At 46.8% G+C, this 27,180-nt stretch overlaps 1 protein-coding gene across 5 annotated transcripts in view; it reads right to left on the reverse strand.

Moving 5' to 3' along the window:
* The window catches only part of ERG (ETS transcription factor ERG), a 177,059-nt gene that overhangs the window by 26,635 nt on the left and 123,244 nt on the right, over positions 1-27,180 (reverse strand). For all 5 annotated transcript variants that reach the window (XM_045813481.2, XM_045813480.2, XM_045813478.2 and 2 more), the window contains one exon: positions 12,800-12,951. In XM_045813481.2, the coding sequence (XP_045669437.1) occupies positions 12,800-12,951 (152 nt within the window). The remainder of the gene's footprint in view (positions 1-12,799; positions 12,952-27,180) is intronic.

Genomic DNA, 27,180 nt, shown 5'->3' on the forward strand with positions numbered 1-27,180 from the left:
GTTTTACGAAGGCTGTTTCAGTAAAGTTGAAAGGAAAAGAAAAATAACACAAGCAAAGCAGAGAGTTCAAGAGTTGCACCGGTTAAATTACCGTGGGGGGGGGGGGCAAGCGGTGCGTGGGTGGAGGGCTGAAATTATTTTTACATTTCCCTGAAACTGTTTTCTGACCTAGTAGCGTTCCACTGCTGCCAGGAAAATATTAAGTAGATATTTAAATCAGGCAAAAGGATATTGCATTGCCGAAGACGTACTGAATCTTCACGAAACAGAATACCTCATGTAGGCAAACATCCTGTTTCGGAGACCTCCCCCCCAGGAACGAACACAAGTCAGGTTAAGCAAGAGTCAGACCGGTGAGCATATCAGCCCTCCTGTCATTTTTCTTGAACAGTATCAGTGTAAAATATTGGCTTCCAGATAGAAAAATCACCCTTGTTTAAGAAAAGAACTACCAACAGAAAATGAACGTCTAAGCCATATCGCAATCCTATGAAGTCTTTGTTTATAAAACCAGGCCCCGGGCACGTCTGCCAATCTGCTATCCGAGACACTCAAAAGCCTGCAAAAATAAGATTTCACATTTTGCCTCCTTGTAGGGAAAGACTTCACACTTACGAAAGGAGGTTGAACCAAGAGAACTGGTTTCACTTTGGGCTTCACTCTACCACAGACTGAAACTGGCACTCAAAAAGCCTATACTCAAGGCTGTTCCTGAACCTTTTCATTTCCTAAGGTACAGATGGGGCTCAGTTATCATTTCGATAGCTACCGATTTCTAATTTTTTTGAATTAGTGAATTAGCCAGTGAATGAGGTCTACCTGACACCGATTTTCTCTTATTCTGGTTGTTCATTTTTTGGTGGTCGACTGGATGGCCAATTTCTGCAAATGCCCCTTGAGAGTTTATAAAGACTGCGTGTTTCCGTTAGGTGCAGGTTTCTACAAATACCCACTGGACCAAAATTGGTAACATATACCTAATTTTTAGGTCATTGATCTATCAACTGCGGAGAAAGGCATATTAAAATCTCTCACCTAAAAGGGATTTGCCTTTTTATGCTTAAAATTCTTTACGAATTTTAAGGTTGTGTTATTATGTACATACAAGTTCATCGACATATAGTTTTCATGCATGTAACTTTTCTATTTATAATGTACTGACCCTCAGTTTTCTCCAACAATGCTTTCTGCTTTCTCTTTCCACTTTTGTCAGGTTTGTTTTGATCAGAATTTGACCATACATCGTATCCCCTCTGTTTGCTGTCATTCTTTCTTTGTGTTAGATGTTTTTGTAAACAGTACTTAATTGAATTCTGAGTATTTTTTTTTAATCTAGCCTAGTCTTTAATGGCAACTTTGGCCTACTTACATGTATTGTTACTGATCTAATTTCTGCCACCTTACTGTGTTCTCTTTACCTTGCTTTGTATGTTCTTTATTCCTCCTTTTCAAGTGTCTTATTCAACAGATCTAATTTTCTTCGTTTTTTTTTTTCCTTTCTCTACCAGTTTGGCTGTTTAACATTCTAGTTCTATTTCTTTACTTGTTAATCTTTAAACAAAATCCAAATTTAATCACCAAATATATCCTTTTCCCAAAGAAAGCAAGGAATTCAGAAGTCTTGAGCTCTCAGCATCCATCCTTCATCTTATAAGATGATATTGTCCAGTGTTTTTACTGTACCCTGTTGTGCTCCCTACTTAGGAAGCTGTGGCTGTTACTCTATAGCCGTTTCTCTTTAGATCGATTCTCATAGCAACCAATTTCATTGCTCCCATTTCCTTCTTATCTCACTCCTTTCTTCTAGGATCCATTTTCTTTGTTTATTAGATCTTTCGTTGTTTCCTGAAGTGAGGATTGGTAGCCACACGCTCTGACCCTTTGTTTGAAAGTATCTTTATTTCCCCCACAATTTACAGAATGGATTACACTGCACTCTTAACGAAGTTGTTCCTCACATCCCTCTGAAGTTTATGTTAAAGGACACATTGGTTTCACCAACCTACTAAATGAGTCTGTGGCAGGGAAAAAGAAGAAGAAGTTAAGAGCCCAGGAGAGAGCTAGAATTGTGTCAGTTTCTCTGAGCTCACTAACGATTTTCTTCCACGATCCTCAGTGTTCTGTGTCATTGTTGAGAAGTTTGCTGTCCTTATAACTGAAATTGTTTTCAGATGGTCTTTTTTCTTTGCTGGTTTTTAAGTGCTCTATCTTTGGTGTTTTTACAGTCTTTCCAGAATGTGATTAGTGTGGGCTTATTCTTATTTATCTTTCTCTCTGTCTTATGCTTCCTGTATTTGGAAAATGGTCTTGTTCATCAATTTTGAGAAGTCAGATTTTATATCTTTGAATATTTCTCCTTGCCCATTCTCTTGATTCCCTCCTTTCTGGAACTTCTATTAGATCTACACGGCACATTATCATGAGCCCCTTCCCTGCCCTTGACCTTCACTCATCCTCCATCTCTTCGTCACTGTCCTGCACCCTGAAAACAATTCCAAGTCTACTTTCCTTAATTCACTCTTCAGCTTTTTCGAATCAACTCTTTAACCCACCTACTGAGTTTCTGACACTTTTGAATCCTGTTTTGTGTTTCTAGGAGTTCTCCTGCTTCTTCTTCAAAATTATCTATTCTTTTCCATAATGTCTTGTTCTTCTCCTTCTTGTTCCTTCTACTGTGTGTTTAACCACTTTTAAGTCTACTTACTTTATAGTCTCAGTGCCATGCTTCAATCAGCTAACACTCTTGAGGGCTTAACCACATTGTCCGTTGTTTCTACGGACTCTTGGTCTGGGTAGATTGTTTCTCCCTGTTTCTGTAATTTGGGGTTACAGGGTCATCTTCAGTGAATCTTTCTCTGCAGGAATTCTGTAAAGTTTGGATTGAAGATATGTCTTTCCAGGAAGTTATCCTATGTCCTTCTGCCAGGTGTCCGAGGTTGTCCTTAGCCCACGACCACTTTTCGATGCTTAATTTCTCAACCTGGGGTTGCTGGGGGACACACAGTCATGTGCCTGCATGCATCGAGAGAGATCAGGTCCAACTCCCTGCTTTGTGCAAGACCAAGACCTCATGTCCTGCTCCTTTAAAACCCAAATCTCCGTATTATAGACACTGGTATCCCACCCCCATCGATGCCACCTGTGACAAGCAGGTGACAACAGGAGGGTAGAGTACTCTGTTCTCAGCTCCTTCCTTGTTTAGAGTTGCTAAGGAACTCACTGACTTTCTTCCCACAGCCAGGCATATAAAAGGGTGTCAGGCTCCATGCTCCATTCCCAGGGGCTCTGCAAGAGGAACACCTTAAGTTCCTTTTAAGCTCAACATTTTACTAGAACCAAGAGTCTTCTCGGCATTTTTTTTTACCTAATTACTTTAAAACTTCCCCATTTCCAGTGCACCCGGTCAACCTAGCTCATGCTACGCTCTGTTTCATGCACCTACTAATTAATGGATTGTCAAAAAAATTCATTGTACATATGAATCATGAAATACCCTACAAAAGTCAAACACTGTAAGAAAATACGCCTATCCTCAGCCTGCTTGAGATTTCGTAATTTCACAAAGTATTTGATTCAGAAAACACATGACTGAATTATTTTTGCTGGGCTCTAAACATACTTGTGACATTCTGACATGCCGAACTATTGCACTGGATGGAGTCGTTCTCAACTCTTCTTGAGCGGATTACCTAGTGTTTGGATTTTGTTTCCTTCATTTCTTTCCCTCTTGCGTCTCCTCGGTTATTCCGTCACAACACAGCTTATGCTCATGGTGTTTTAGATGCGATGATGTGTTCCATTTTAATGTGTCTCCCTGCCTGGGTTCTCTTTGTCCCTCTCTAGGTGCTGGCGTCCTCGGAGTTTTGTCCGTGGTCCTCACTCCATAAACCTCCCTGGACTTTCTGTCTATGCCCACGTCTAACTACAGCACACATACCATATTAGTTTCCAAGGGCTGCAGTGATGGAGTACCACAGGCTAAGTGGCTTAAAACAGCCAAAATAGGTTGTCTGAGGCTTGTGGAGGCCAGCAGTCTGAGAGCGAGGTTCAACAGGGCCCTGATCCCTCTGGGGCTCTGGGTAGAATCCTTCCCCTGCCTCCTCTGGCTTCCGGTGGCGGTCGGCCATTCTTGGTACTCCTTGGCCTACAGCTGCCCCAGTTCAATCTCTGCCTCCATTAGTACAAGGCCTTCTCCCTGCGTGTCTTCACATCATCTTCCCGTTATGTGTGTCTGTGTCCAAAGTTTCCCTTTTCATAAGGACAGAGGTCATTTTATTAGACACACCCTCATGACCTCATCTTGACTTGATGGAATCTAAAAATACTCTAGTTCCAAATATGGTCATGTCCTCGGGCACTGGGGGTTAGGGCTTTAACATATCTTTTTGTGGGGCCACAATTCAACCCACCCCACGTGCTTATGTGTGCAGATCGACCGCTTGAGTGTCGGGATTTCTCCCAAATGCTTGACCCAAATATGAAAAGAAAAGCTATAATTTTTGGAGGTCTTACTATATCCTTGTCATTGTTCATGCACTTGACATGTATTTTCTTCTTTAATCCATACAGTGTCATACAAAGTAGGCATTACCATCGTCTACATTTTGGTGTAGCTGCAGGCCAAGAACACCAAGATTAAGTGACTTTCCAGATCTCAGAGCTAGAAAATGGCAGAGTTTGGAACCCAAGTGTGGTAAGCCCTGATAAATGACTCTTAACCCTAAGCTCTACGTGGTCCCCAGCCTGCCTTGGGGGTGGGTGTCCCACGGGTAAATTAAGCACGGAATAAACCAAACCAATTCATCTAGCATAACATTTTTTTTCTACATTCATTAACATCCATCCAGCCACTCACGCTAAATCTAAGCTGTTTTCAGTCCCATCCCAGAAATGTAGCGGTTGTGTGCTGACCAACACGGTAGACTATTTTGAACATCTCTAGTCTTTCTTTCTTTCCTTAGTCTCCTCTGAAAAGTCCATTTCAGAATCTCTGAACAATTCAACAAACGCATCCCACCATTCCATGTCCTTGTGTTCGTCCCTGGGGAATTTTGATAGGGTAGCATAGGAACGAGAACTCAGACTTTGGAGTCAGAGAGAACTGGGTTCGAATCCTAGCTCTCCAAATTTTTGTCTGGGACATCCTGAGCCATGATCTTGACTTCTCTAGCTTTAGTTTCTTTATCTGTAAAGTGAGAATAATAAATAATACCTACACCATAGGGTGCTTGTGGGATTTAAATGAGATAATACTTTTTCTACAAAGTGGATGGCCCAGTGACTGACAACAGTGTGCCCTCAGTAGATGGCAACTGTACCATTTCTGTGTTTATAATTTCTGCCACACATATAACCCCAGGGCAGTTCATCATCTAGGAATATCATTCACTTTAACTTTAGGATTTAAGTTTTAGCGGGTTTGGTTGTCTGGTTGCTTGGCTTGGTGCATAGAAGCAATTCAAACAGAAGCTTACAGAAACACATTCCATGGTGTAGAATTAGTGGGAGAGATCCTTGGGAGTGTTTAGTGGTATGATGAAGTAAAATGAAGACGTGTCATCTTACCACCAAGTTCTGTAGGTAGACGTGAGCACAGGCTCTGGTCGCCCCTACCTGTGCGAGCGTCCCTGGGAGAGGTGCATCCCTTCCCTCCAGGGCTCCGTGTTCTCATGGGTAAAGGAAGAAGTTTGTGAGAGTTTTCTGTGTCAGCCTGACTGGATCATAGGATGTCCAGACATTTAGCTAAACATTATTTCTGGGTGTGTCTGTGAGGGTGTTTCCAGAAGAAATCAGCATTTGAATTGGACGACTGAGTAAAGCGGTCTGCCCTCCCCTGTGTGGGTGGGTGACATCAACTAACCCACTAGGGACCTGAATGGAACAAAAAGGTGGAGGAAGGGAGGGAGGCTTTGCTCCCTTTGCCGGGCTTTTGAGCTGGGACATCTATCTCCTGTGTTCAGGTCTCTGGCTTTCATGCTTTAAGACTCAGACAAAACTACACCATTGGCTCTCTTGGGCTCCCAGTTCGCAGGCAGCAGATTGTAGGCTGCGGGACTTCTCAGCCTCCATAATCACATGGGCAATTCCTCATAATAAATAAATGAATGGGGAAGGAGGTAGAGAGAGAGAGCGATTGGTTCTGTTTCTTTGAAGAACTCTGACTAATACAAAGTTGAACTAAGATCATCAAGAGTCTTGTACCTCCAAGTCCTGTGACTCCATGATGCTTGCTAACTAAGTCTGGATCACCATTAACTCAATAAATGCACATTGACTGACCTCCGCACACAGCCCATGAGCTTGCTGCTGCCTCACCTGGTGATGAAGAATGCGAAAGACACATTCCCCAACTTGCAATCTAATAGAAAAGACAGGCTCATAAATAACAACTCTAATAAAGATTCAAACCTAATAGGTCTACCGTCTGAGCTTGGTCAGTGAGTATATTCTTCTAGAACTTGCTACTCATCTGCTTTCAAAGCCCAGCTTGGAGACGTTGAGGAGGAATCATGTGAAAGCCATGTGAGCCCTCTCCCACTCCAAGAACTCAAAATCTTGACTTTACAATAAGCCAGACCAGCAAAGACTCACACTGGACATATGCTCTTTGTCCACATGGAGCTGTTCTCTCATGTAATTCTCTCTGTTCATAACGGATGTCGCAAGAAACACGCTGGTGAAATGGAACACAGCAATCACGTCAGAATGATGGTCATCTGTACAGCCTCGGTGGACCCCAAATGTAAAGTCCAGGGATCCTGTGTGTAGGACTCAGAATTGAGAAAAACATCACCTTCCCTGTGAAACTTCTTTGCGAAAACAGGGATTATGTCCCCACACGACTTTTTATTTTGGCTGCCAGGAAGCTCAAAGCCATACTGGAAGCCTGGCTACGATATCTTGGCCAAGCTCGTGGTCAAGTGTGGTCAAAATGGCTGCATACTTCTTTCATGTGATTTTGGTTTTCCATTAATATTTTTAATTGCCTCAAGACTGATTCCTAATTTCTTTTTGATCAGTAGTTTGGTTCGCATGTTTATCAATAGTCTAGTTCACAAGGCATCTCAAATCCTCCATGGAACTAAATGGTATATCTGTATTTAAGTAAGTATGGGATGTATTCTAGAATTAATGTGGAACAAAATAAAGCACAGTAATAAAAGAATTGGTAAGATGTATTATGAGAAGCAATTAAGTTGCAAAAAAGACCAAGGTTGACTTCCTAGACAGGGTGAATTTGTCCTGAAGAAGGATTTGTGAGCAGAGAAAGGTGGAAGGGCATTCCCTTGGAGGGAACAGCACGGATGGAGAAACAGGGTTGTGGTGACACAGAGTGTGAGGAGAGCACATGACTGGGGGGCAGGATGTGGCAGTGAAAAATGGCGGAGGCTATCGATGTTTTGAAACATTTGTCTGGATCAGTCACTTGAGCTCTTAATCCTACACTCTCCTCTCAGGAACTACTGACTTCATGTGCATGGGTCTTATCTGCTTCTGGCCGGCTCTGGTCACTTCCTCTGGGACGGGCATAAGAGTAGCAATTTCTCACTGAATGCCTCATGAATTGAGGAGAAGGGACCGAGTGTGGAGGGCCGGAAGAAGACACAATACCAGGAGTTCCAGTCATGGGTCTTTGGGGGGTAAGAATAGGGGGGTCTTAAATCATATAAGAGCTCTTATTCACGGTGACCGAAACACAGTAAGCGCTCAGTGAATGAATGAACGAATTGAAGCAAACAAGCAAATGTGGCAACTCTATCTCTGAGACTTCTAGTTGCCAGGAGTGCTCGTGCTCAAGGTAGATATTTAGAAAATAAAAGTAGAAATGTGTGACTGATGAATCACTCAACTACCTCGGAAACTAATAATACACTATCTGTTAATTAACTGAATTTAAATTTAAAAAAAGAGGAAAAAAAGGTAGAAATGTTTGAAAAGCTCAATGCTTTTGCACCAAAATATTTTAGGGAATAAAAACAGAGAAAAGGAAAAAATCTTTCAAAATGATGTAAGCTGCTAAAACCCGACGTCCTGTTGCATTTTGGTCAGCATTTTGCAACTTTTAAGAAAAGTGGATGAAGACTGTGCCTTCCTCTTTGCCCGCCCTGTTGGTTAGCACATCGCCAAGAGCAATGTCAATAAGGAAAAGCTACAGGGACCGCCGGAGCTACAGCCGGTACCCGGAGGGATAGCATCCCCAATAGCAGATGATTCATGAGGCGTCGTGAAACCGAGGTGCCTTAGAATACCAGCTCCACAGTGCAATGGAGACCCATTTGTTTCTCAGCAGTGTTGGCAAGGCAGACGTGGGAACACCTGGAAGTCAGATGCCTACTTTGTGCCTGAGTCGTCTTGGCTGTTGATAGGAACACAGCCCAGTGCTACAGGCCTTGTACTATGCTTGATCCAGCTTGTCAGAATGGAGCCCAGGGCTTCCCCCACTCACACTGCATTCTGTGCCTTCAACCGTCCCAGGTTTTCCTGCGGACGCCTTGACACATTGGCCTCTGCAGATTTTATTTTGTTTTGTTTTATTTTATTTATTTTATTTTTATTTTATTTTGTTTTATTCTATTCTATTCTATTTTAGTCTATCTTATTTTATTCTAGCTTATTTTATTTTAGTTTTATTTTATTTTATTCTATTCTATTTTAGTCTTAATTTATTTTACCTTATTTTATTTTATTTTGTTTTATTCTATTCTATTCTGTTCTATTTTAGTCTATCTTATTTTATTCTAGCTTATTTTATTTTATTTTTATTTGAGAATTTTTGTCACACAATGTCACATTAGCGTGCCACCAACGAACGACAGATCCCAAAAATACATCCTAAGGGAGAAGCATTAGGAAGACAAAATTCCTTCCCACCAAACAGATGACTCTTCAGTTTTAAAATTTTTGGAACATCAATGTGAAATTGTTAGTTACTTCCTATCTTCCTGGCCCCTCCCTCTTCTAAAAGTAACCCAGCCTGCCTTTATTAAAAATGGTTAAGGTATATGCAAGTAAAATTTATTCAGTGTCTTCTATTTAGATTAGAGCTTCTCAAGCCATATTATGCATGAAATCACCCGAAAAGTGCATCAACAATGTGGAATCCTCAACCCTCCACATATCCGGATTCAGGAAACTTGGAAATGTGCATTTTCAAATCACAAGTCTCCCAGGGAATCCCGACGCACGTGGTTCTGATCGTACTCGGAGGAACATTTTCCGGGTGACGTCCAAATCCCACTGAGCCAACCGACAGAGTGCCATTCACCAGGCCACACGTGTCTAGTTCCTCATAAGACTGATTTCACTCAGTGACCCTCTGATCTACAACCATGTCAGGAACAGCCCAACCCCATAAGATGTAGACTTAGACATACACATGGACACAAAATAGACAGACAGACAGACAGGTAGATAAAAAAGTAAAAAATGTGATTTATTGTCTAACCGGTGTACTTTGAGAGGGAGAGGCACAATCTACAATTTTTCTGGGACACGAGGCACAAGCCAGGGCTTTCTGGAATGTCTGCTGGTCTCACTGATTGACTGTTTTTCTCAAGACTTCCCTGCTCCTTTCCTGTGACAAACCAAGGAATCCATTTTTCTCTAGAATATCTGGACCGTCTTTCCCATATTACTTTCCTTTTTATCCTATGGACACTTAATCATGTACTGATTGAGGCATCCCCTTCTCGCGGTCTGCCAACACCTTGGAGCCGAATGACCCCCCCACCTTTTGCAACTGTGCAAGATTTAAAAGTCTGCATTTTAAAAACAGATGCTTAGAAATACATTTTTTTCAGCTAGTTTTATGATTTGCACTTCTGAGTGTCAATCAATGTGTTTAACTAGTAGGAACTCCCAGGTGCCAGGTGGAACCAGGTTTGGAGAATTCTATCTATGTGTGCAGCACGCTCTATGGCCAAGATGTGCCTGCGTGAGGTGCCTGGGTCCTGGGTCCTGGGTCCTGGGTCCTAGAGCTAGGGCTGAGGGTACAGATGCAGCAGCTGACAGAGCTGCCCCCAGGGCCTGCAATCTTGGCCACACGGAGGAATTATCTGGATTGTGCAATGCAGCTGTATGTGTGTGTATGTGGGGGGGGGATGCATTCTGGGGGGGGTAGGTGGGTGTGGGTGGAGGGGTGCGTGTGGGGGGGGTGGGGTGTGTGTGTGGTGTGTGTGCTCATCTGTGTGTCTGTGTATGAGCACACATACATAAAGCTTGGCCAATAACTGAAAGACTCACAACTTGCAAAATCAGCCACAACTAGCTCTCTTACCAACACTATTAACTGAATAACTGCCTGCATTGGCGTGAAGCAACCAAAGGAGGGAACAGCTGAAAGAGGACTTTCTTCAGGGGATGAAACCAATCTTTGCACAAAACCTTAAATATGAGCCAATCTGCATGACCATCATCCCACCCAGACGACCAACATTTAATGAGCACCTACTATATACAGTATCAGGAATGGTAGATGCTCTGACTCCATTAAATTGGTTCTTTGCCTCTTCCCCATATAAATATCTCTCCTGTTTTCTCAACATTTTCCTTAAGGTAGAAAGCCTCAAGTCTGTCCCTGTGGCGATTGATACCGATGACTTCAAAGCACAGTGACCCCCTGAGAGAAACATCAGCCCATCAGTAAACAGGGAGAGTGGCGCCACGCGTTACCTCCTGGGTCTGTGATTCTATGAAGAACCAAGACAAGAATCTCTCCTCAGATTGGTTCTCGCATCTTAGAGAATGAAAAACTTTGTGTTGCCTGAACTGAAGAAATGACACTCTTAAGAAACAAGGCTAAGGGAGAGACAGGGGTGGGTGGGCGCCCTTTGGGTTCCTACCTCACCCTGTTCATATCCAGACAGTGTCGGAGGCAACAGCACACCTGCCCTCCATTCCTCCCCAGGAACACCCCTGCTCTCAGCCTTTCTTAGGTGCCACACAGCCAGGATGTGTGCCTCGGACACTTGCACCTCTGTATTTTTCCCCACCGGCAGGAACCGCCTTCTGTTCTATGACCCAGGAGTGAGTCACGGGTTTCCGGTAAGTAGCTCAGCTGCGGTGATCAAATCAAACACAGGGCTTCCACAGAAAAGTCAACTGCCTTTCAATCAACATCATAACCAGTTCTGTCCCTGTCATCAGGCACACAGGAGACTTCACCTTGCTGTCTCCAGTAAAAGTCTCTCAAGATGAGGGATGACCCCAAAGGATAATGCCTTTCATGTCAACCACACCAAGTCAGCTTCATGTAAGCCACCCCCACCACCCAGTGACAATCCTGAGGTGAAGCCCAGTCCAGGAGCCCAAGCCAGAAGTTCAGTCACATCCTCTGCGCTTTGAGGTCTATGTGGAAGGCGACAGAAGCCCATGATCATACACAGGCTGAGGGGCAGGGGGATGGGAATCACACCACGGAGGGGATTGGAGTCTGTTCACCACCACACTTCAGAGAGATGAATTTAGGTGACCCCTGGAGCAAGGCTTAATCAAGTTTGTGCAAACCTCACCCATGCATAGGTACCCTTTCAACCATTCTCCCCTCAGTTAATGTTCCTTGAGCACCCACTGCATGCCAGGCACTGTGCTTGGCCACGGAAGTTGGGCCTTTGGGGGGTTGAGGTTGCATGGAGGGAGGAAGCTAATAAGCAAGCAGTCAGTGAATGTTCAGTATAATGACAGACGGGGTGAGCACAGTAAAGACGAATAAGGCAGGCAGGGGCTGAGGTCCGTGGGTGGAGTTGGCAACGGGTCTAGGTGGGGGGCCCTCAGGAAAGGCCTCTCTGAGGAGACATTTGCACTGAGCCCTGCTGAAGGACAGAACTACCTGGAATCAAGGGTTTCAGGCTGAAGTGACAGTAAGCCCAGGCCCCTGAGGCAGAGCCACAGGGCGACCAGATAGCCGGACGTAAAGAATGACAGAGGGGATCCTGCGGGGGCTGTGTCAGGAGCCGAGACCGAACCCAGCACCTCCAGGAAGAGAACAAAGAGGGAGGAAGGCCTATCTGAACTCTAACTTGGTCTCTTATTAAATGTAGGCCCTAGGAAAAGTTAGCTGACCTCTGGGAGCTCCATTTTCCTCATCAGAGAAATCATGATAAGGATTCCTATTTTCCAAGATTTCCTGAGATGGTGTCTCCAAACTGCTTACCAAAAACCCTGACATTGACTAAGGACTCGCAAAGTCGTCACTGTGGCCCTGGCATTTTTGGGTTTACGTGGCGCGTTTCCTCTGAGGAGCTGTGTGTAAGTCATCTCTCCCATTCCCTTCGGTTTTGCTCAACAAGTAAGTTCCTGGCATTTTCCTCAAATTCAGAGCTATTGCTTTGGTTTGAGTTTAGAATTACTTTTGTGGCAAAGAATTACTCTGGTTCTCGGAATCTGTATTGTAGGCCAGGGATAGCTGGAATTTTTGACTTTGAGAACAAGTAATACACAGCTCCCAGCTTTTTATTTTGCCAGATAAGAATTATTTTTCAAAAGCCTACCATCTAGTATGAATAACACTTCATCAAAAAAAAACAAAAACAAAAAACCTAACACCAAATAATCTCAGAGAAAGGGCAATTCTTCCCTTGAGAGGTCATTTTTCATGGATTTCCATTCTCTCTCTCTGTCACACACACACAGATCAGTGGACATTTCACCAAAGATGGCCAGACTCCTGCTGGCTTCCATGTATGATAATTCCTCTAGACCAGTGAGGGTGACGGAAGCCAGAGGCAGGAAGAGAAAGCAGAATGGTGCTCTGGGAAGGCGTGGTTTGCGGACTGAGCAGAGTGAAGTATGAGCATCTGACCTGCTGGGACGATGACTCTGCGTTCGTTCGTGGTCATGTTCGGGGGTGGCATGTGCTTCTCCTCCATGTAGCTGCCAAAATTCATGCCCACAGTGTCTGGGCTGCCCACCATCTTCCCGCCTTTTGCCATGCTGCATTCATCCGGGGAGTTCCTGAAGGGGAAGAACATAAATCCTTCCATTATTGCTGCCACTGAGAAGCCTGCCTTCCAGTCTTCTTGTGATACCCAGAGGGAACCAAGGAAGGGCAAGGTGCGGAGGCTGAGGAGGAAAGAGGAGAGAAGTGTCAAAGGGCAAACACAGTGTCTGCTCTGGGCTGAATGACCATGTCCCCCCAAAACTCCTTTCTTGAAGCCCTGACGCCCAATGTAATGGCATTTGGAAGTGGGGCCGTTGGGAGGCGATCAGGGTCCCCATGAGGTCATGAGGGAGAGGGCCCCCATGATGGGATTAGTGCCCTTACAAGAAGTAGAAGAGACCAGAGGACTCCCTCTGTCTGTCTCCTCTGAGGATACACTGAGAAGGTGACCGTCCACAGCCCAAGGGGAGAGCTCTCCCCGGGCCCCAACCCTGCCAGCACCTTGGTCTTGGACTTCCAGCCTCCAGACCTGTGAGAAATAAATCCGTAAATTCCTGTTGGGTAGGCCCCCCAGGCCGTGGCATTTTGTTACGGCGGCTGGAGCCGGACTAATACAGTGCCCATGCTCGGTCGAAGGACGGGGCAGGCACAGGGGAAGCGGAGCTGCCACCCGGCTCTGTTTCTTAAGCCAGCTCCTTCTGAAACTGTCGTGTCAAAACTCCCCTGGTGACAGCTGTTTGGAAACACTTGCAGGGAACAGCGACCTGCCATTGTCCTCTCTGTGTGACTCTAAACAGGCTGTCTGCACAGATGCTCAGAGGCCATACCAGCTCGGAAGGCACTCTGCCAGGCATATCCTAGAACGACATTCCTCTTCCAAACTTCAGAATGAAATCCTTGTGTCCAGTTCCAAATCCCTACAATCGATCTTTCGATATGGAGCTTCGAAGGCTCACCATGGCCCCAGCTGAGGGGCAGGCAGGCCAGGCAGAGAAGGAGGCAGGCGTGGTGTCCTGGGAGGCGGTGGCGGAGAGGCCTCAGCAGCCCGAGGCTGGGATGGGGTGTGCAGCCAGCTCACCGGATGCAGAAAGGGGCCAGCGGCTGACACCCCGGTAACCGTTCCCAGGGCTCCTACTGTTACTAAGGCAGCCATGGTCATTTGGATAAAGACAAACCTGCCTTCTTTCTGCAAATATAGTTAATGAGATTTGAAGGTTATAATATACGGTGAAATATCTAATAGGGGAACCCCAAGTGGAAAATCCAGCTTAACCAGGAAACAGAAAAATATGTCGATGCCTTTTAGAAGGTGAACCCACAGGTCGTTAACTCAAGATCACTGTAGCTGAGGGATCTTGATAATGGGGTTACATCTAAGGTGGATTTCTGGCAGTTGCTTCTCAGGCTCTACATAACATGGGATTTTCATGCTCTTGGAAATCTCTAAATCTCACTGGATGTCAGATTTCCCTCCCAGTGTCTAAGGCTGGAGGTGGAGGGCTCCACTCCAATGAGCTTTTCTTCATCTTCCCCACACCTCACTAGTCGGAGCTCTGCAGCCAACTTGTGGAATCATGGAGCTACAGGCCTGCCATGGGCCTGACCTTCGAGTCTGAGAAGGTCAAAACCATCGGAGGCAAAAGGGTATTCTCCGGGTGGGATGGGGCTGGGGTGAGATGGAGAAGTTCATTCAATAGCCAAAGGCATGGCGGGTATCAGGACAGAAAGGGCAGATCGAGGGGCAGTGCCCTGGGAGGAGTTCATTCGGCATCTTCAGAGCTCTGAAAAATCCAAGTTTCTTCCCAGCATCACTTGCACCCATGCCTGGTGCTGATGGAGGGAGCTCAGGGCTGCAGATGGGGAAGGAGCAGGTACGTCTATGGGTAAAGGTCATGGTCAGGGTCAGAGGACTAGGGCCCTACCACAGGCCTGGAAAGATGTGGTCCTGTTTCATGGCATCCTCACAGCTGTGCTAACATGAAGGAAATTTAAAAACAAAAACAGTCTGAGTTCCCATGGTGCGGATTTTCTATATTTCCACCGCTGCCTACACGTGCATTATTTCCTGCTGATGCTACTTTTCCTGGCTTCAAACACTTATCTCTAGAAGCCCCATCCTAATATCACAACATGGAATGTCTTCACTTGAGACGTAGTTTCCTATCCCTTTGGAAAATTCCATCCGTTGAGCAGAGAGTGAGTGTTTTGGTCTATTTGCCTCAAGGAGAGGAGTTACTAGGGACTGGAGGACAGAGTCTAAAAGATTTGCTTCCTTCGGGAAAAGGCTTTAGACGCCGCTCAGCAAACGAGCGTGACTCCAGCTACAAAGATAAAGTCTAGGTGAGCACTGCAGCTTCACTCATTTGCTCCTCCATTTAGACTGCTTTAATTGAGTGCCTGCTGTATACCAGGCACCCTAAATCTGCTCTTCTCCAGCTAGACAGGTAAGCTTTCCCATCCAGATTTCATTGTAAAACAAAAACAAAAACAAAAACAGCCACATGAACCCCTCAGACCTGATTTTCAAAAGCTGCCCCTTCAGAACATCGTATTCTGTTTTAGCTTCAGAGGAAGATAGAATGGAACCATGTTCTTGATCATTTCAAATAGTTTTTGTAAAAACTCTAAGGGAACTCCAGCCCCAAAAAAGGGAGAGGGTCACCGCACCAGCCTCCTACAAGCCGGACTCAAGCAGGTAATCAAGGCACACGGGCCCCACGTGTTCTCACTTCTCAGTCAGTTCCCCTTGTTTATTCTCTTGGGAATTTTAACAGCCCAAGACGAGTGTATATAGGGCTGGGCCCTGTCCTGAGTGCCTAACCATTATCGGTCCTCCCACAGCCTGGGGCAGCAGGCATGGGCCCCATCTCTATTTTTCGGTCATGTAAACCGAGTACACAAAAGAGAAGGGGCTTGTTCGGGGTCCAGAGCCAGGAGGGGTCCAAACGAAGACTTGAAGCTGGACAGGCTCACCCACTGTCCACACTTCTAGCCTCCACCAAGGAAAGGGGAGATGCTGTCCTTACAAGGTAAAATAGGCCTTAATTTCAGAAAGGCATTGAGACCTCCCTGACCACGTGTCGCTCTGGTTTAAGGTGTGCATTGCCACATGTGCACAATTCCTACTGTACAACTCATTACCTGGCACAGCAGGTGTGGGGCCCAACCAGGACACGTCTAAAAAAAAAAACCTAAGTAAGCAGTAGAGACAGCTCCTGGAGTAGAACATTTTTTTCAGAGGCATCTCTTTAAACGCCTATTTAAGGGAAAAAAAAGTCTTAACATGATTCAGAGAACTGACAAGTGTCTATTTAAAAGTCTCCCAGTAAATACATGTTCAGCTCGTGGCCCCGGTGTGATAAGGAAAGCCCCACACTGCGGAAATTTACTGCACTGAAACTCCACGGACCCTGTGCATTCTGAGGTTTGCAAGTCGGCAGGGAGAAACTTCCAGGAACAGTTTGGTATTCCACGGGCAGCAAGCCCTGCCTCGGATAGAGGATCACGTGATCTCTACTGCACCGTGATAGGGATTTGGACGTTCAACGCATTGCTTTTGAAATGCACACAGCAAAGAGCCTCCCTCGAAATACTGTATTCTTAGTATTTGCATATGTGTTTTCCAGCGGTTTCTGTGAAAGTTCTAAGGCAATTCATTAGACGCTTACTAATTGGATAATAATTTGGTGAATATGAAATATCTCTGTCTTATTGTTCGGGGGATGAATTTCTTTATTGTAAATAGGCATCACTCAAGATATTTCTCTCAACGACTCTTTCTTTTCAGGGCACAGAGAAGTTATTATGCAAATCAAAATCACAATGAGAGATCACCCCACACCTGTCAGGATGGCTGGTACAGAAAACGAAAGATAATAAATGTTGGCTAGGACGTAGAGAAACTGGAGCCCTTGCACGCTGTTGGTGGGGCTGCAAAATGGTGCAGCTGCAATGAAACAGAGAATGGAGGTTCCTTGCAAGTCTTTAGAAAAGGCAACCATATGACCCAGCAATCTCATTATGCCTATTCATCCGGAAGAATGGAAATCCAAATCTCAAAGAGATATTAGCCTCCTATGTTCATTACAGCACTAGTCACGATGGTCAAGGTGGGGAAACAACTTAACTGTCCACCCCCGTGGGTGAATGGACAAAGAAAACGTGGTATATACAACGGTGGAATGCTCGTCTCCTTATATGTAAGTAATGAATCATGGAACTTTACATCAAAAACTAGGGATGTACTGTATGGTGACTAACATAATATAATAAAAAATTATTATAAAAAATTAAAAAAATAAAAGAAGGCAAGCTTGCAGTCTCTGACAGCGCATGAACACTGAGGACGTGGTGCTGAGTGACAGAAGCCAGGCACGGAACAACAAATGCTTCGGACAAATACTCCACTTTACATGAGGTGTCTAACATGGTCAAACCCAGGGACTTGAAGTGGTTTCCAAGAGCTTAGGGAGAAGGGAAATGGGGAGTTCCTAATCCACAAGCATCAAGTTTCAGTCAAGCGAGATGAAAAATCTCTTGAGACCTGCTCTGTAATATTCTACGTTTGGTCACCAATAACGTACAACTCAAAATTTGTTGAAAGGGTAGACTTCATGTTTAGTGTTCTTACCACAATAAAATAAAGTAAATTGAGAATTACTGTGTCATGGGGCACCTGGGTGGCTCAGTCAGTTAAGCGTCTGCGTTCTGCTCAGGTCATGATCTCAGGGTCCTGGGATCAAGCCCTGTGTTGGGTTCCCAATGGAACCAACTCAGTGGGGAGTCTGCTTCACCCTCTGCCCCTCCTCCTGCTTGTGCTCCTTCTCTCTCACTCTCTCTCTCTCAAATAAATAAATAAAATCTTAAAAAAAAAAAGCATTACTGTGTCTTAACCACATTCTCAAATGCACATTTTCAGCTCTGGGTTTTATTTGTAACCCGAAAACCACCAGTCTTGACAGTCCCACAGAGAGTGTGGCATCAGTGAGAGGGAACAGGAGCTGGGAGGACAGCTCCCTTCTGTCACAGCAGGAGAAATCCCACATTGAGCTAAGGTCGCCCCAGGAGGGGAAGGCTGGTGCAAAGGGAAGAATTTTGCCAAGGCACCAGACAACAGCTGGGGCGCCATATCACTTCCCAACTCCCCCACCGCCCCCTTGGGGCCACACAGCTTTAAGAGGTTAGTTTCAGCAGCAACCTCACGGGTCTCCCTGGCATGTGGGTGTAATTGTGGTCACACCAGGAAATACAGACATAGTGCAGAAAGCCCTTTCTACCTTCGTGATGAAAAAGATGGGGCATTGGTGCCCTTCTTCAGATAACTGGAGACACACGCCCAGTTAAGTTGACTTGTTGAGCCTCAAAGAACGAACTACTCGTAAAGAGCATTTGGAGAATAAAGTTCATGTGAATCGAGATAATGAGCACTTACTCTAATGACATAATAATATTTCAAATTAACTGTGAAGGGACATGGCAAAGAATATCAAATACATTGGAAACAGCACTAAATTTAAATTCAGATGAGAAGTCAGACATATCCCCCGATCCCACTGGGTTCTCATAGAGTTTCAGAATCAAGGGGCTGTAAGAAGCTCCATTCCCAAGCTCCCAGACATGACTCTCCAGAAGCTACTTAGACTAACAGATGTTTAGTTTGTGTGAACATTTTTCTAAAAAGGAGATTCCATCATTCCAAACTACGTGTAGTTTATAAGCTTGCATACAAGACGACATGATAAAAGACAGGTATAAAAATACATACAAGACAAATGATAACATGAATAAACAAATGAATGGAAGTGAATGGAATATAAGGCAGAAAAGTAATTAATCACGACATAATATTAGCACGTTGAGTTGGTTTACTCTTTACAGCTGCTAGTGGTAGGACACCAATTTATCTCTGAGCTTCCTACTAGCCAAAGCAAAGAAGGAAGTGTATCCTGTTACAGTTCAAGGTGTCAGAAACATAAAGGTGAACCAATTACTCAGCAGAAGCAGAAGTTTCTTTCATGGCTTCTCCTGAAGAGAAGTGGGTGATTCAGTAAACAATATCCTTCCCAGTATCTGATCACAGATCCAAAGCATTCCACACAGCGCCAGGGGGCTGGTGACAAAACAGGGTGCTCCAAGCACATAGGACTCAGCTGCTTCGGCTACAGAAATCAAGAGACTACACAGGCTCAGCTAGTCCCCCATACTTGCGATTTCTTGACGCTCTGGAAAGAACTGGCCAACCTAGGAAATCAGGGAAGGGATATCAAGAGTAATGGAAATAATGGAAAGGCAAAAAGATCCTGAGAAATGGAATGCTATCTATCCCAGTTTCCACAATCTCCTATTTCGTGTTTTAAACCCAATAGGCCTCTGAGAGTGCCTAATGTATTGTGGGCAAACAAATATTTACAGACCTTTCTGGATTTGAACCTGAGCTGTTGGGGTCTTGTGTCCAAGTACTTGGCCACCACACTCTAGGACCTCACCTGGTAAGTCCACATGAGTCACTCTCATGGACGTGAAACATAACTGAATGGACCCTCAGAAAACTCCGTTTCATTACTGTTGGGTATTTTCAGAAGGATATCCTGGGAGTGGCCCCAAAGGCAGTCATGGAGAGATTAGCAGATGTGAGCTGAGCAGGGGCAGCCACGTGCAAAGGCAAGGCCTCCAGGGAGAAGCCAAAGATGGCGTGTTGATGTGGACATACGTATGAATTTTGATTAGTCTGGTTTTTTTTAAAAAAAAGGTTGATCATCTCAGTTTCCAGTTGAATATCCAATGCTCCCCCCACAAGACTCGGCACAGTGCACGCTTGGCAGAGATGATGGGCTTACACTGGAGAGCATGGGAGGAAATCCAATGAGAGGTCCCCATGCTAAGAGGCACGGCAGGAATGAAACTGATCCAGAACGTGGGCCCAAGAACTGAGGACCAGGACAGAAGTTGGACCATCGGGAAAATAGTCTAAGGTTTTAAGATCAAGTGGAACACAGGTGGGGACAAAAGCTTCATTTAGCTGTTGCTATACATAATACCTTATTTTTAAAAGGGGTAACGCACCTGTGAAAATGTCCTGAGAAATTAAAGTCGGGGCTTTGTTTTTGAAAAACAAAATGAACTTGGCATCTGACATTGGTTTTCTCACATCAGAGACTACTTACAGCAGGGAGATTCCATCATGGAAAGAGCCTGCAGTGAACGGCACAGACGTGGCCATTAGCTTGACAAGAATGGAGCCTCAGCCCTGCGCTGTGGTCTGTGCTGTGTGAATGGACCTCATTTATCCAAGAATGTCACCGAACGGCCCCGGGCGACAACCCTGAGCTCACTAGCCACATTAAATCTGTGATTCACTGTCACTTCACAACAGTTAGCCGAGGCGCTAGGGCCTTAGAGAAAGTCCAGGGCAAGTCAAAATCAAATTCGGAACATCAGTACACTTCTTCTAGAAGTGGGTGGAAACAAACCCACAATCCTCTTGAAAATCTACCTACTTTTTCCAGACCCATTCTTCTTATCCCTGAATTCCTCTTGCCCTTAAAGGACAGCTGTCCACTGCCTTGCTCTCTGCCACATGCTTTACTTCCAGATTGATCTTCCCCAAACACAAATCCATGCTGGCTACGTGCAACCTGAGCCCTTCACGGGGCCATAGTGCCTTTGGATAAACCCACACTCCCTAGATTCTCCCCTGGCCCTGGGTCTTCTCAGTTCAGTCACCCCTTTAACCAGTATTTATGGAGCAAGGCTCTCTGCCAGGCCCTGTCCCAGGTGCTAGGGATTCGCACGTGTCCCTGTTCTCCTGGAGTCTGCATTTTGAGTGAAGAAGGCCCCGCTCCCTGACTCCACCTACTCTTGCCCTCCAAGACCACGTTCTCTATCCTGACTCTTATGTGGGTAAGCAGGCTAACGTTACTCCCATGCAGTCTTCAGCTCATCACTGTTTACTAGAATGTCACTATCTTCCCGAATGTTCTCTTCAGTTTACTGGGCGATGAAGCTACGTGAGAGAAACACAAAGGTTTTCTTTGGCAGCTCTGCCCTAAAAGCCCAAAGAGGTCAGTTCTGAGAGAGGGCCCTCCGTGGGAGGCTGGCCCGGGCATGCCTTCCGGGCCTGTCTCAAACCCGAATACCAAAAAACCCTTTTCAGGTGGTTTTCTTCCTAAGAACCCTCAAAGCACATACTTAGTTCTAATCGACCGAACAAACTCCTAATCGAGTTTCATAGCATGAATTGAGGTAAGTCACCACAAAAGGTATTTTCAGGACCCCAGACAAGGAGGGGATTGTCTGGAGAGCGCCGGGGTAATTTGTGGGTCTGTTTTATTTCTGAATCAGAGGCAGTGGAAAAGCTGCTTCAGACCCCTGGCCTGAGTAGCGGGTGGAGCTGGCAGTGATTCATGGAGGGCTCCCCGCTCACACTGAAACTGTAGATGTTTGTCTTTGCAGCTGCGTGTTATTTTTACCCTTACTAAATATGCTGTCTTACACCTGGAATCCCGGCCTCTTCCCTCCAGTCCGGTCCCCTTCCCCTTCTCCAGAGCAGCTGAAGACTCAGTTAATTAAAAAGTCACCACCAACTCCCCAACAGTTAGTTCTTTGTGCCTGAAAGGGGTTTGAAGTTTCCCTGAGTTTCATTATTGAAGTTTTTCTTTCTCGCTACAGCTGAGAACGGATATCAGCGAGATCCTGAAATCTGGGGAGAGCTGCATCCTTTTGGGGTTCATCATTTGGAAATAAAATAGTCTATAGAATAGGATCTCTATAAACAGTTACAGGCTCAGGATGAGATGTGGCATATTTTCTACCTTGGGAATTGTCTTTTTTGTTTGTTTTTTTGTTTTTGTTTTTTGCTCGAAACACTTTCATTTCTCCGAGAGGAAAGAATTAAGCCCAATAGCCACCAAGGTGCTTCAGTTTTTTTATTTCCATAACAGGCTATGTAAATTCTCGTTAACCAAAATGATTTCACTTTCAAGATAGAAAATGCCAAAGCAGTCCCCCTCTGCCTCTGCCAACACCCACAGTGACCCGATGGGATTCCCATGCGTCATAATGGGGAGCGGGGCCCCTAGGCTCTCTTCCCTGCAAAATGGCGCCCATCCACTTGACATCCCAAGAGATGGCAAAGAGAGTAATGAGTGGCTGCTGAGGAGAGGGCAGGAGGAAAGGTCTGCTCCAGACAGAGAAGCAACAGCAGAGTCTGTCTCCCTCCTGACCTTTCCCTGAGCAAGACTCTCTCGGCCCGTGTCTCATTTTTGCCGCCCCACGAACTGACATCTGTACAGACTCAAGGCCCCTTACGAGCAGGACAAGCTATTACTAACTGACCTCACTATCGCCGTCCGGAAAATTCACTAGCTTGCAAGTCTCCAACACTGAGCCACCCACACCTTGGAAGATGGCCGACCTTAATGAGGAGGCATCTCGTATGCCAATCTGATTCAGAACCCGGAGGCAGAAAGGAGCAAATGTGATTGTCGCTGTGCATGTCACTGTCCTACCATAATACTTGAAGTCTTACAGGAAGTGTAGGAAAATACACATTAGGTCAAATCTCAACAAGCAAAGTTGACAGGCATGGAGAGAGAGCAGTCCCAGCAAAGCACTTTCAAGTATCAAATATCGAGTGTTGCATGTCAAATGAGGGAACGTGGCATGAAAAGACCTTCAGCCGAGTTTCCGTTCTGTAGGCGGCTGCTGGGCACAGCTCAACACGACTGACATGCGGGGTCCAAGAACCATCCCCATCCTAACACGGAGACCTTTTTTATTTTTAATGTCCCCCCAGCGAGTATTTCCTGAGAGCCACCGATACACTTGGATGGCAAGTCCCTTCATCATGCTTACAATTTTTAACATGTGGTTTTGTTTGGAGACATCTCACGAGCGTAATGTGAGGGCGAGTCCAGGTAAAGTGACCCGCTGTAATAAACTCAAACGAGGGGCAAGTCAGTGGTTTGCGAGTGTGAACTATCTGCAAGAAATCAAAATGGTCAGGGTTTGGAGGTAACGCCTCTGAGACAGAACGGTTAGCTCATCTGTCCAGGGGAGGAAACCCCACTGTCCCTGCCAACACAGGAGAGCTGTGTGGCTAAAGGAAGTGGCCTGGGGGAGTGGAGAGGGGCCCAGGCCTGCAGGCGCTCCTCGTCTCAGGCAGACAGACCTCCAGGGAACAGACCAACTCCACACGTTGTATTCTTCCAGACCCTTCACTCTGCAGGCCACTCGTTTTTCACCTCCCTGGATCCTGCACCAGAGCAGTGGTTCTCAGACCGGTGAGCATGGGAACCCCCAGAGGCTCATTCAAACACAGAGTGCGGGGCTCCATCCCAGAGTCTTGTCTGATTCAGCAGGTGCAGGACGGGCCCGAGAATCTAACAGCTCCCGCTGGGGCTGATGCTACTCATCCTGGGGCTTGACTTTGAGACTCACCGCACCAGGGAACCCGCACCCAACTGACTCAAGTGAGAAGTTAAGGACCCCAGGTGGTTTGGGGGTGGGGCTGGGGCAGGATTCACAGTGCAGCATACAAATCCAGTATGTTCCAGCCACGACGAGGTTCCAGGTGGGCCCACATGGGATCTTCCTCACCTGTTTAAGAGATGTCCAATGCAACATGCCTGAGCCCCGGCTGACCCTCGGAGTCCGAGATCCATAGATGCCATAGAACAGCGGCTCTGCCCACGTCCTGCCTGCCTGCTCATGGGGCAGTTTTGTTCTGGACACGTGTGCGTGTGCGTGCGTGCGTGCGTGTGCGTGTGTGTGTGTGTGATTTCTTGGCCTATCTTGCCTGTCTCTAGTGGCTTCAGCTTAGCAACCTCACAGCAAATTAAGGCCATCAGCAGGGGGCTCGCTTAGAGGCTGGGCCAGCAGCGAACCCCCCCCCCCAGGGCCCCTTGACTGTGCACGGACTCTTCTGCGCTATGTGAACACTTGGGGGTTTCTCGAGTGGCAGGCTGGAGCGTAGAAAGGGGGAAGGCAGGGTGGTCATGGACTCCTGAGGCTGAGAAATGATGTCCTGTGTCTACACAGCGTGCCGTGAGATTCGTGTCTGCGAGAACCGTGCCCTCTGATACAGCTGCAGCCAAGCCAAACCCACAACGGCTTCCCTGTTGGCTCACAAAGCGGTGGTTCCCTTCTCTCCTGTTTTCCTTGTATTATTTTTTATAGAGCGCTATTATAACGGCAACAGATCTCATTTCACCACTTGGATCTCATTTCAGGAGCTTGTGAGCACATAAGGGCTGAGGTTTTGTAGAATTCCATCCTCCCTCCTCCCAAAGCACTTGGTCTTTTCCTCCTACGGGTAACCGATGGATCAGGGCAGAGAGGACCATCCCAAGGGTGGTATTCTATGCAAGAAGGAGCTGGGTCAGATTCAGGCAAGACCCAAGCTACAGAGTGCTCCTGTCCTGGGCGGGGGCGGGGGGGGGGGGTCTTTGTGGAAGAGCAATGGGGGGCTGCAAAGGGAACAGCTCACAAGTTGCAGCCAAAGTGCAGTTTTTGACTTAGGTAAATTCTCCTTGAACTTGACGTCAAGAGGCGCGTGTGCCACATAAAAGTCCACCACACGAAAGCTCACAGCAGTAACAATCAGAAAAGGCTGCTGAGCTGGGAGCCAGGAGGGATACTTCTTTTCTTGCTTCTGTCTCTAACTCCCTGGCCCAACTAGCCTGAGGCTTCTGCGTCAGGGGAGCTGGTGGGGAGGTGGCCGTGGTCTCTGGAAAGATTTTGGGAGTTCAGGAGCTACACCATGGTCCCTGGTGCCCATGCCCTCCTCCACAGTGTCTCCGCCACAAAATCTGCAGGGCAGCACCCCTGTCTCCACGACTCTGCCTCTGACCCCGACACCTCAGGTAGGGCTGGTACCGCCAGGTGCCCAACCAAGGTCTCCAGAAGGAAAGCAGCATGAACACAGGTCCAGGGCCTCTTGTCTGGAGCTGGAACGGACGTGTGCAAGTATCACGCAGTGAGTCAGCAAACCCTGCAGGTCTGATCCACAGCCGTCTTCTATCTGCTGGGGCCTCTAGATGAAATAAGCTGTAGCTACGCTGGTGGATTTTGAGTGTCCCCTTCCCCCATGCCGCTTCAGGCAGCGTGTCATGCTCTGAAGAACAGACTCTGCCTGGCCACCCACCTCTCAGTACTCTGCTAGGTCCCAGTGAACTACGGATCTGATGTCCCACCACTCTACCATTTCCCATCCAGCCAGGCTGACCTGCTTAGTGACAAGGAACCGGCCACCCCATAGGACCCTTGGTTCAGAGGTCGGAAAGGAATGGCTCCACCAACCACTGACCAGCACAGGGTCTGGGAGCACCAGGTGTGGCCAAGTTTCCTGTGTCCATCTGGCCAAGGCATCACACCCAATGACTTAACCCAACACTAATCAGGGTGTTGCTGTGAAGATGTTGCACAGATGCTGTTAACACCTATCATGCACTGACATTAAATAAAGGCAATCATCCTTAATACTGTGGGTGGGCCTCATCTAATCCGTTGACGGTCTAAAGAGGAAACACTGAGCTCTCCCTAAGGCAGTATCCACTCCAGCCTGAGGTTGCAGCCTGCCAGCCTGCCCTGCAGGTCTCAGACTTGACAGCCCACACAACTGCAAGAGCCAATTCCTTGAAACAAGTGCCTAGCCTATCTGTGGTTTCTCTGGAGAACTCAATGGACACACCAGGCCGGCCCCACACAACTCCAGCAGACAGCTGAGCGTGGGCAAGGGTTAGCAGGAGCACTGTATCAGTGTCTACTACAGAAAGGATCCACGCATGTCACCCTCCTCTCTCTTGGGGGTGGGTAACGATGACACTTGGTGGCCAGCTGACATCTGCATCAGAGCTCAACTCCACAAATCCTTGGAGCTCCTGAAGCCCCTCCCCCCATTTCACACCCGGCCTGCCACTTTCCATCAAGGAAGCATATGGCCCTTGATCAAAGGTAGATGGAGTCAGCTGTGCTCTCCTCACAGACGGCACCCGCCAAACCTACCACCATGGATCAGAGAGGAAGACAAGGATTGTAAGACTGGACCTGCCTTTAAAACTCCTGTGATGGGAACATTCGGAGCTATCCTAGAATTTTGTGAGGGCCTGAGAGAGGAGGGTAGTGAGGTTTCCATTGTTCCATCACAAGAAAACTGATCAGTTCCTCCAAAAACAATTGCATTTCCTGGAAAAGAGACCCACCTTTGCACCTGAGAGGAGCCACCAAAGGGCCTGCCCCCATCGGCCCGGCTGAGGAATGTGGGAGAAGCTTCCTGGGAGCCCTGTCCTTCTTGGGGGCCCAGCTCCTTGGCCAGGCTCGGTGTTCCCATCCCAAATCCCTGTGGGGACCTCCTCAGTCTGGGAAGGCTGGCCCATGGCCCCAGCCAGGCAGCAAGTGCACTGGCTACTGACGGGAAGCACAAGCCTGCCTGGAAGGAAATGGCATCCACGTCTCCTGCAAGACAGCAGGCTTCTCCTATTTACATGCCTGTTAAATTCAGGGAGAGCACAGCGGGAACAAGAGAAGGTTTTGTTTCTGTGACACCATCCTCACATCCTTGCTCGGTCTCCTTCTGAGGCTGCTAAATCCAGGCTGGCAATTCCTAGAGCTGGCTGAAGGCCAGGCTCTGGAAACAAGGGCCAGGACACGGGTCGCTCTGCTCATGGCCGCCTGCAAATCACCTCAGCGCCTTTGTCCGAAGCGTTCTCTCTCGCTGTCTCCCACACACAAGGTCTCTCTAACACACACACACACACACGCACACGCACGCACACACACGTGCACACACACGCACATGCACACGCTGATGTATTCCCTGCAGCTAGCCTTGGAAGAAGTGCTAAGTACTCTCCGTGCTCACAGCATGATGACCAGTTAACGAGCCGTGGAAACATTCTATTGGATAGATAAGGTTACCTGTGAAATAGGGACATGTAACCATCAATGGGCCAGGACTCAGCTATCCTGGACCCTTTGACGGCATTTTCTACCAAGGTCCTTCTGCCCTCTTGGGACTCTAGGAATTACTGCCTTGCTGGGCCTGCCTTGGCTTGAATTGCTTTAAAGGACCGGCATCGTGGCAAGATTCAACACCAGAGTCACCGTTCCCATTTTCCAGAAGCAGCCAGAGGCACCGAGGGCATGGACTTCTTGGAGCCGGGGAAATCTCTGACATCTGCCGTCTCCCTGTTTGGCACGTCAGCCTCACCTCAACATTCCCGCTAAGGGACTGTGACTTGGCACGTTCGTCCACTACAAGCTGACGCAATAGTTTCCAGCGCTTATAAAACATAACAATTATAAAA

The sequence above is a fragment of the Ursus americanus genome, chromosome 4, assembly GCF_024610735.1.
Source record: "Ursus americanus isolate L20-20 chromosome 4, mUrsAme1.1.p, whole genome shotgun sequence".
Lineage (NCBI taxonomy): Eukaryota > Metazoa > Chordata > Mammalia > Carnivora > Ursidae > Ursus > Ursus americanus.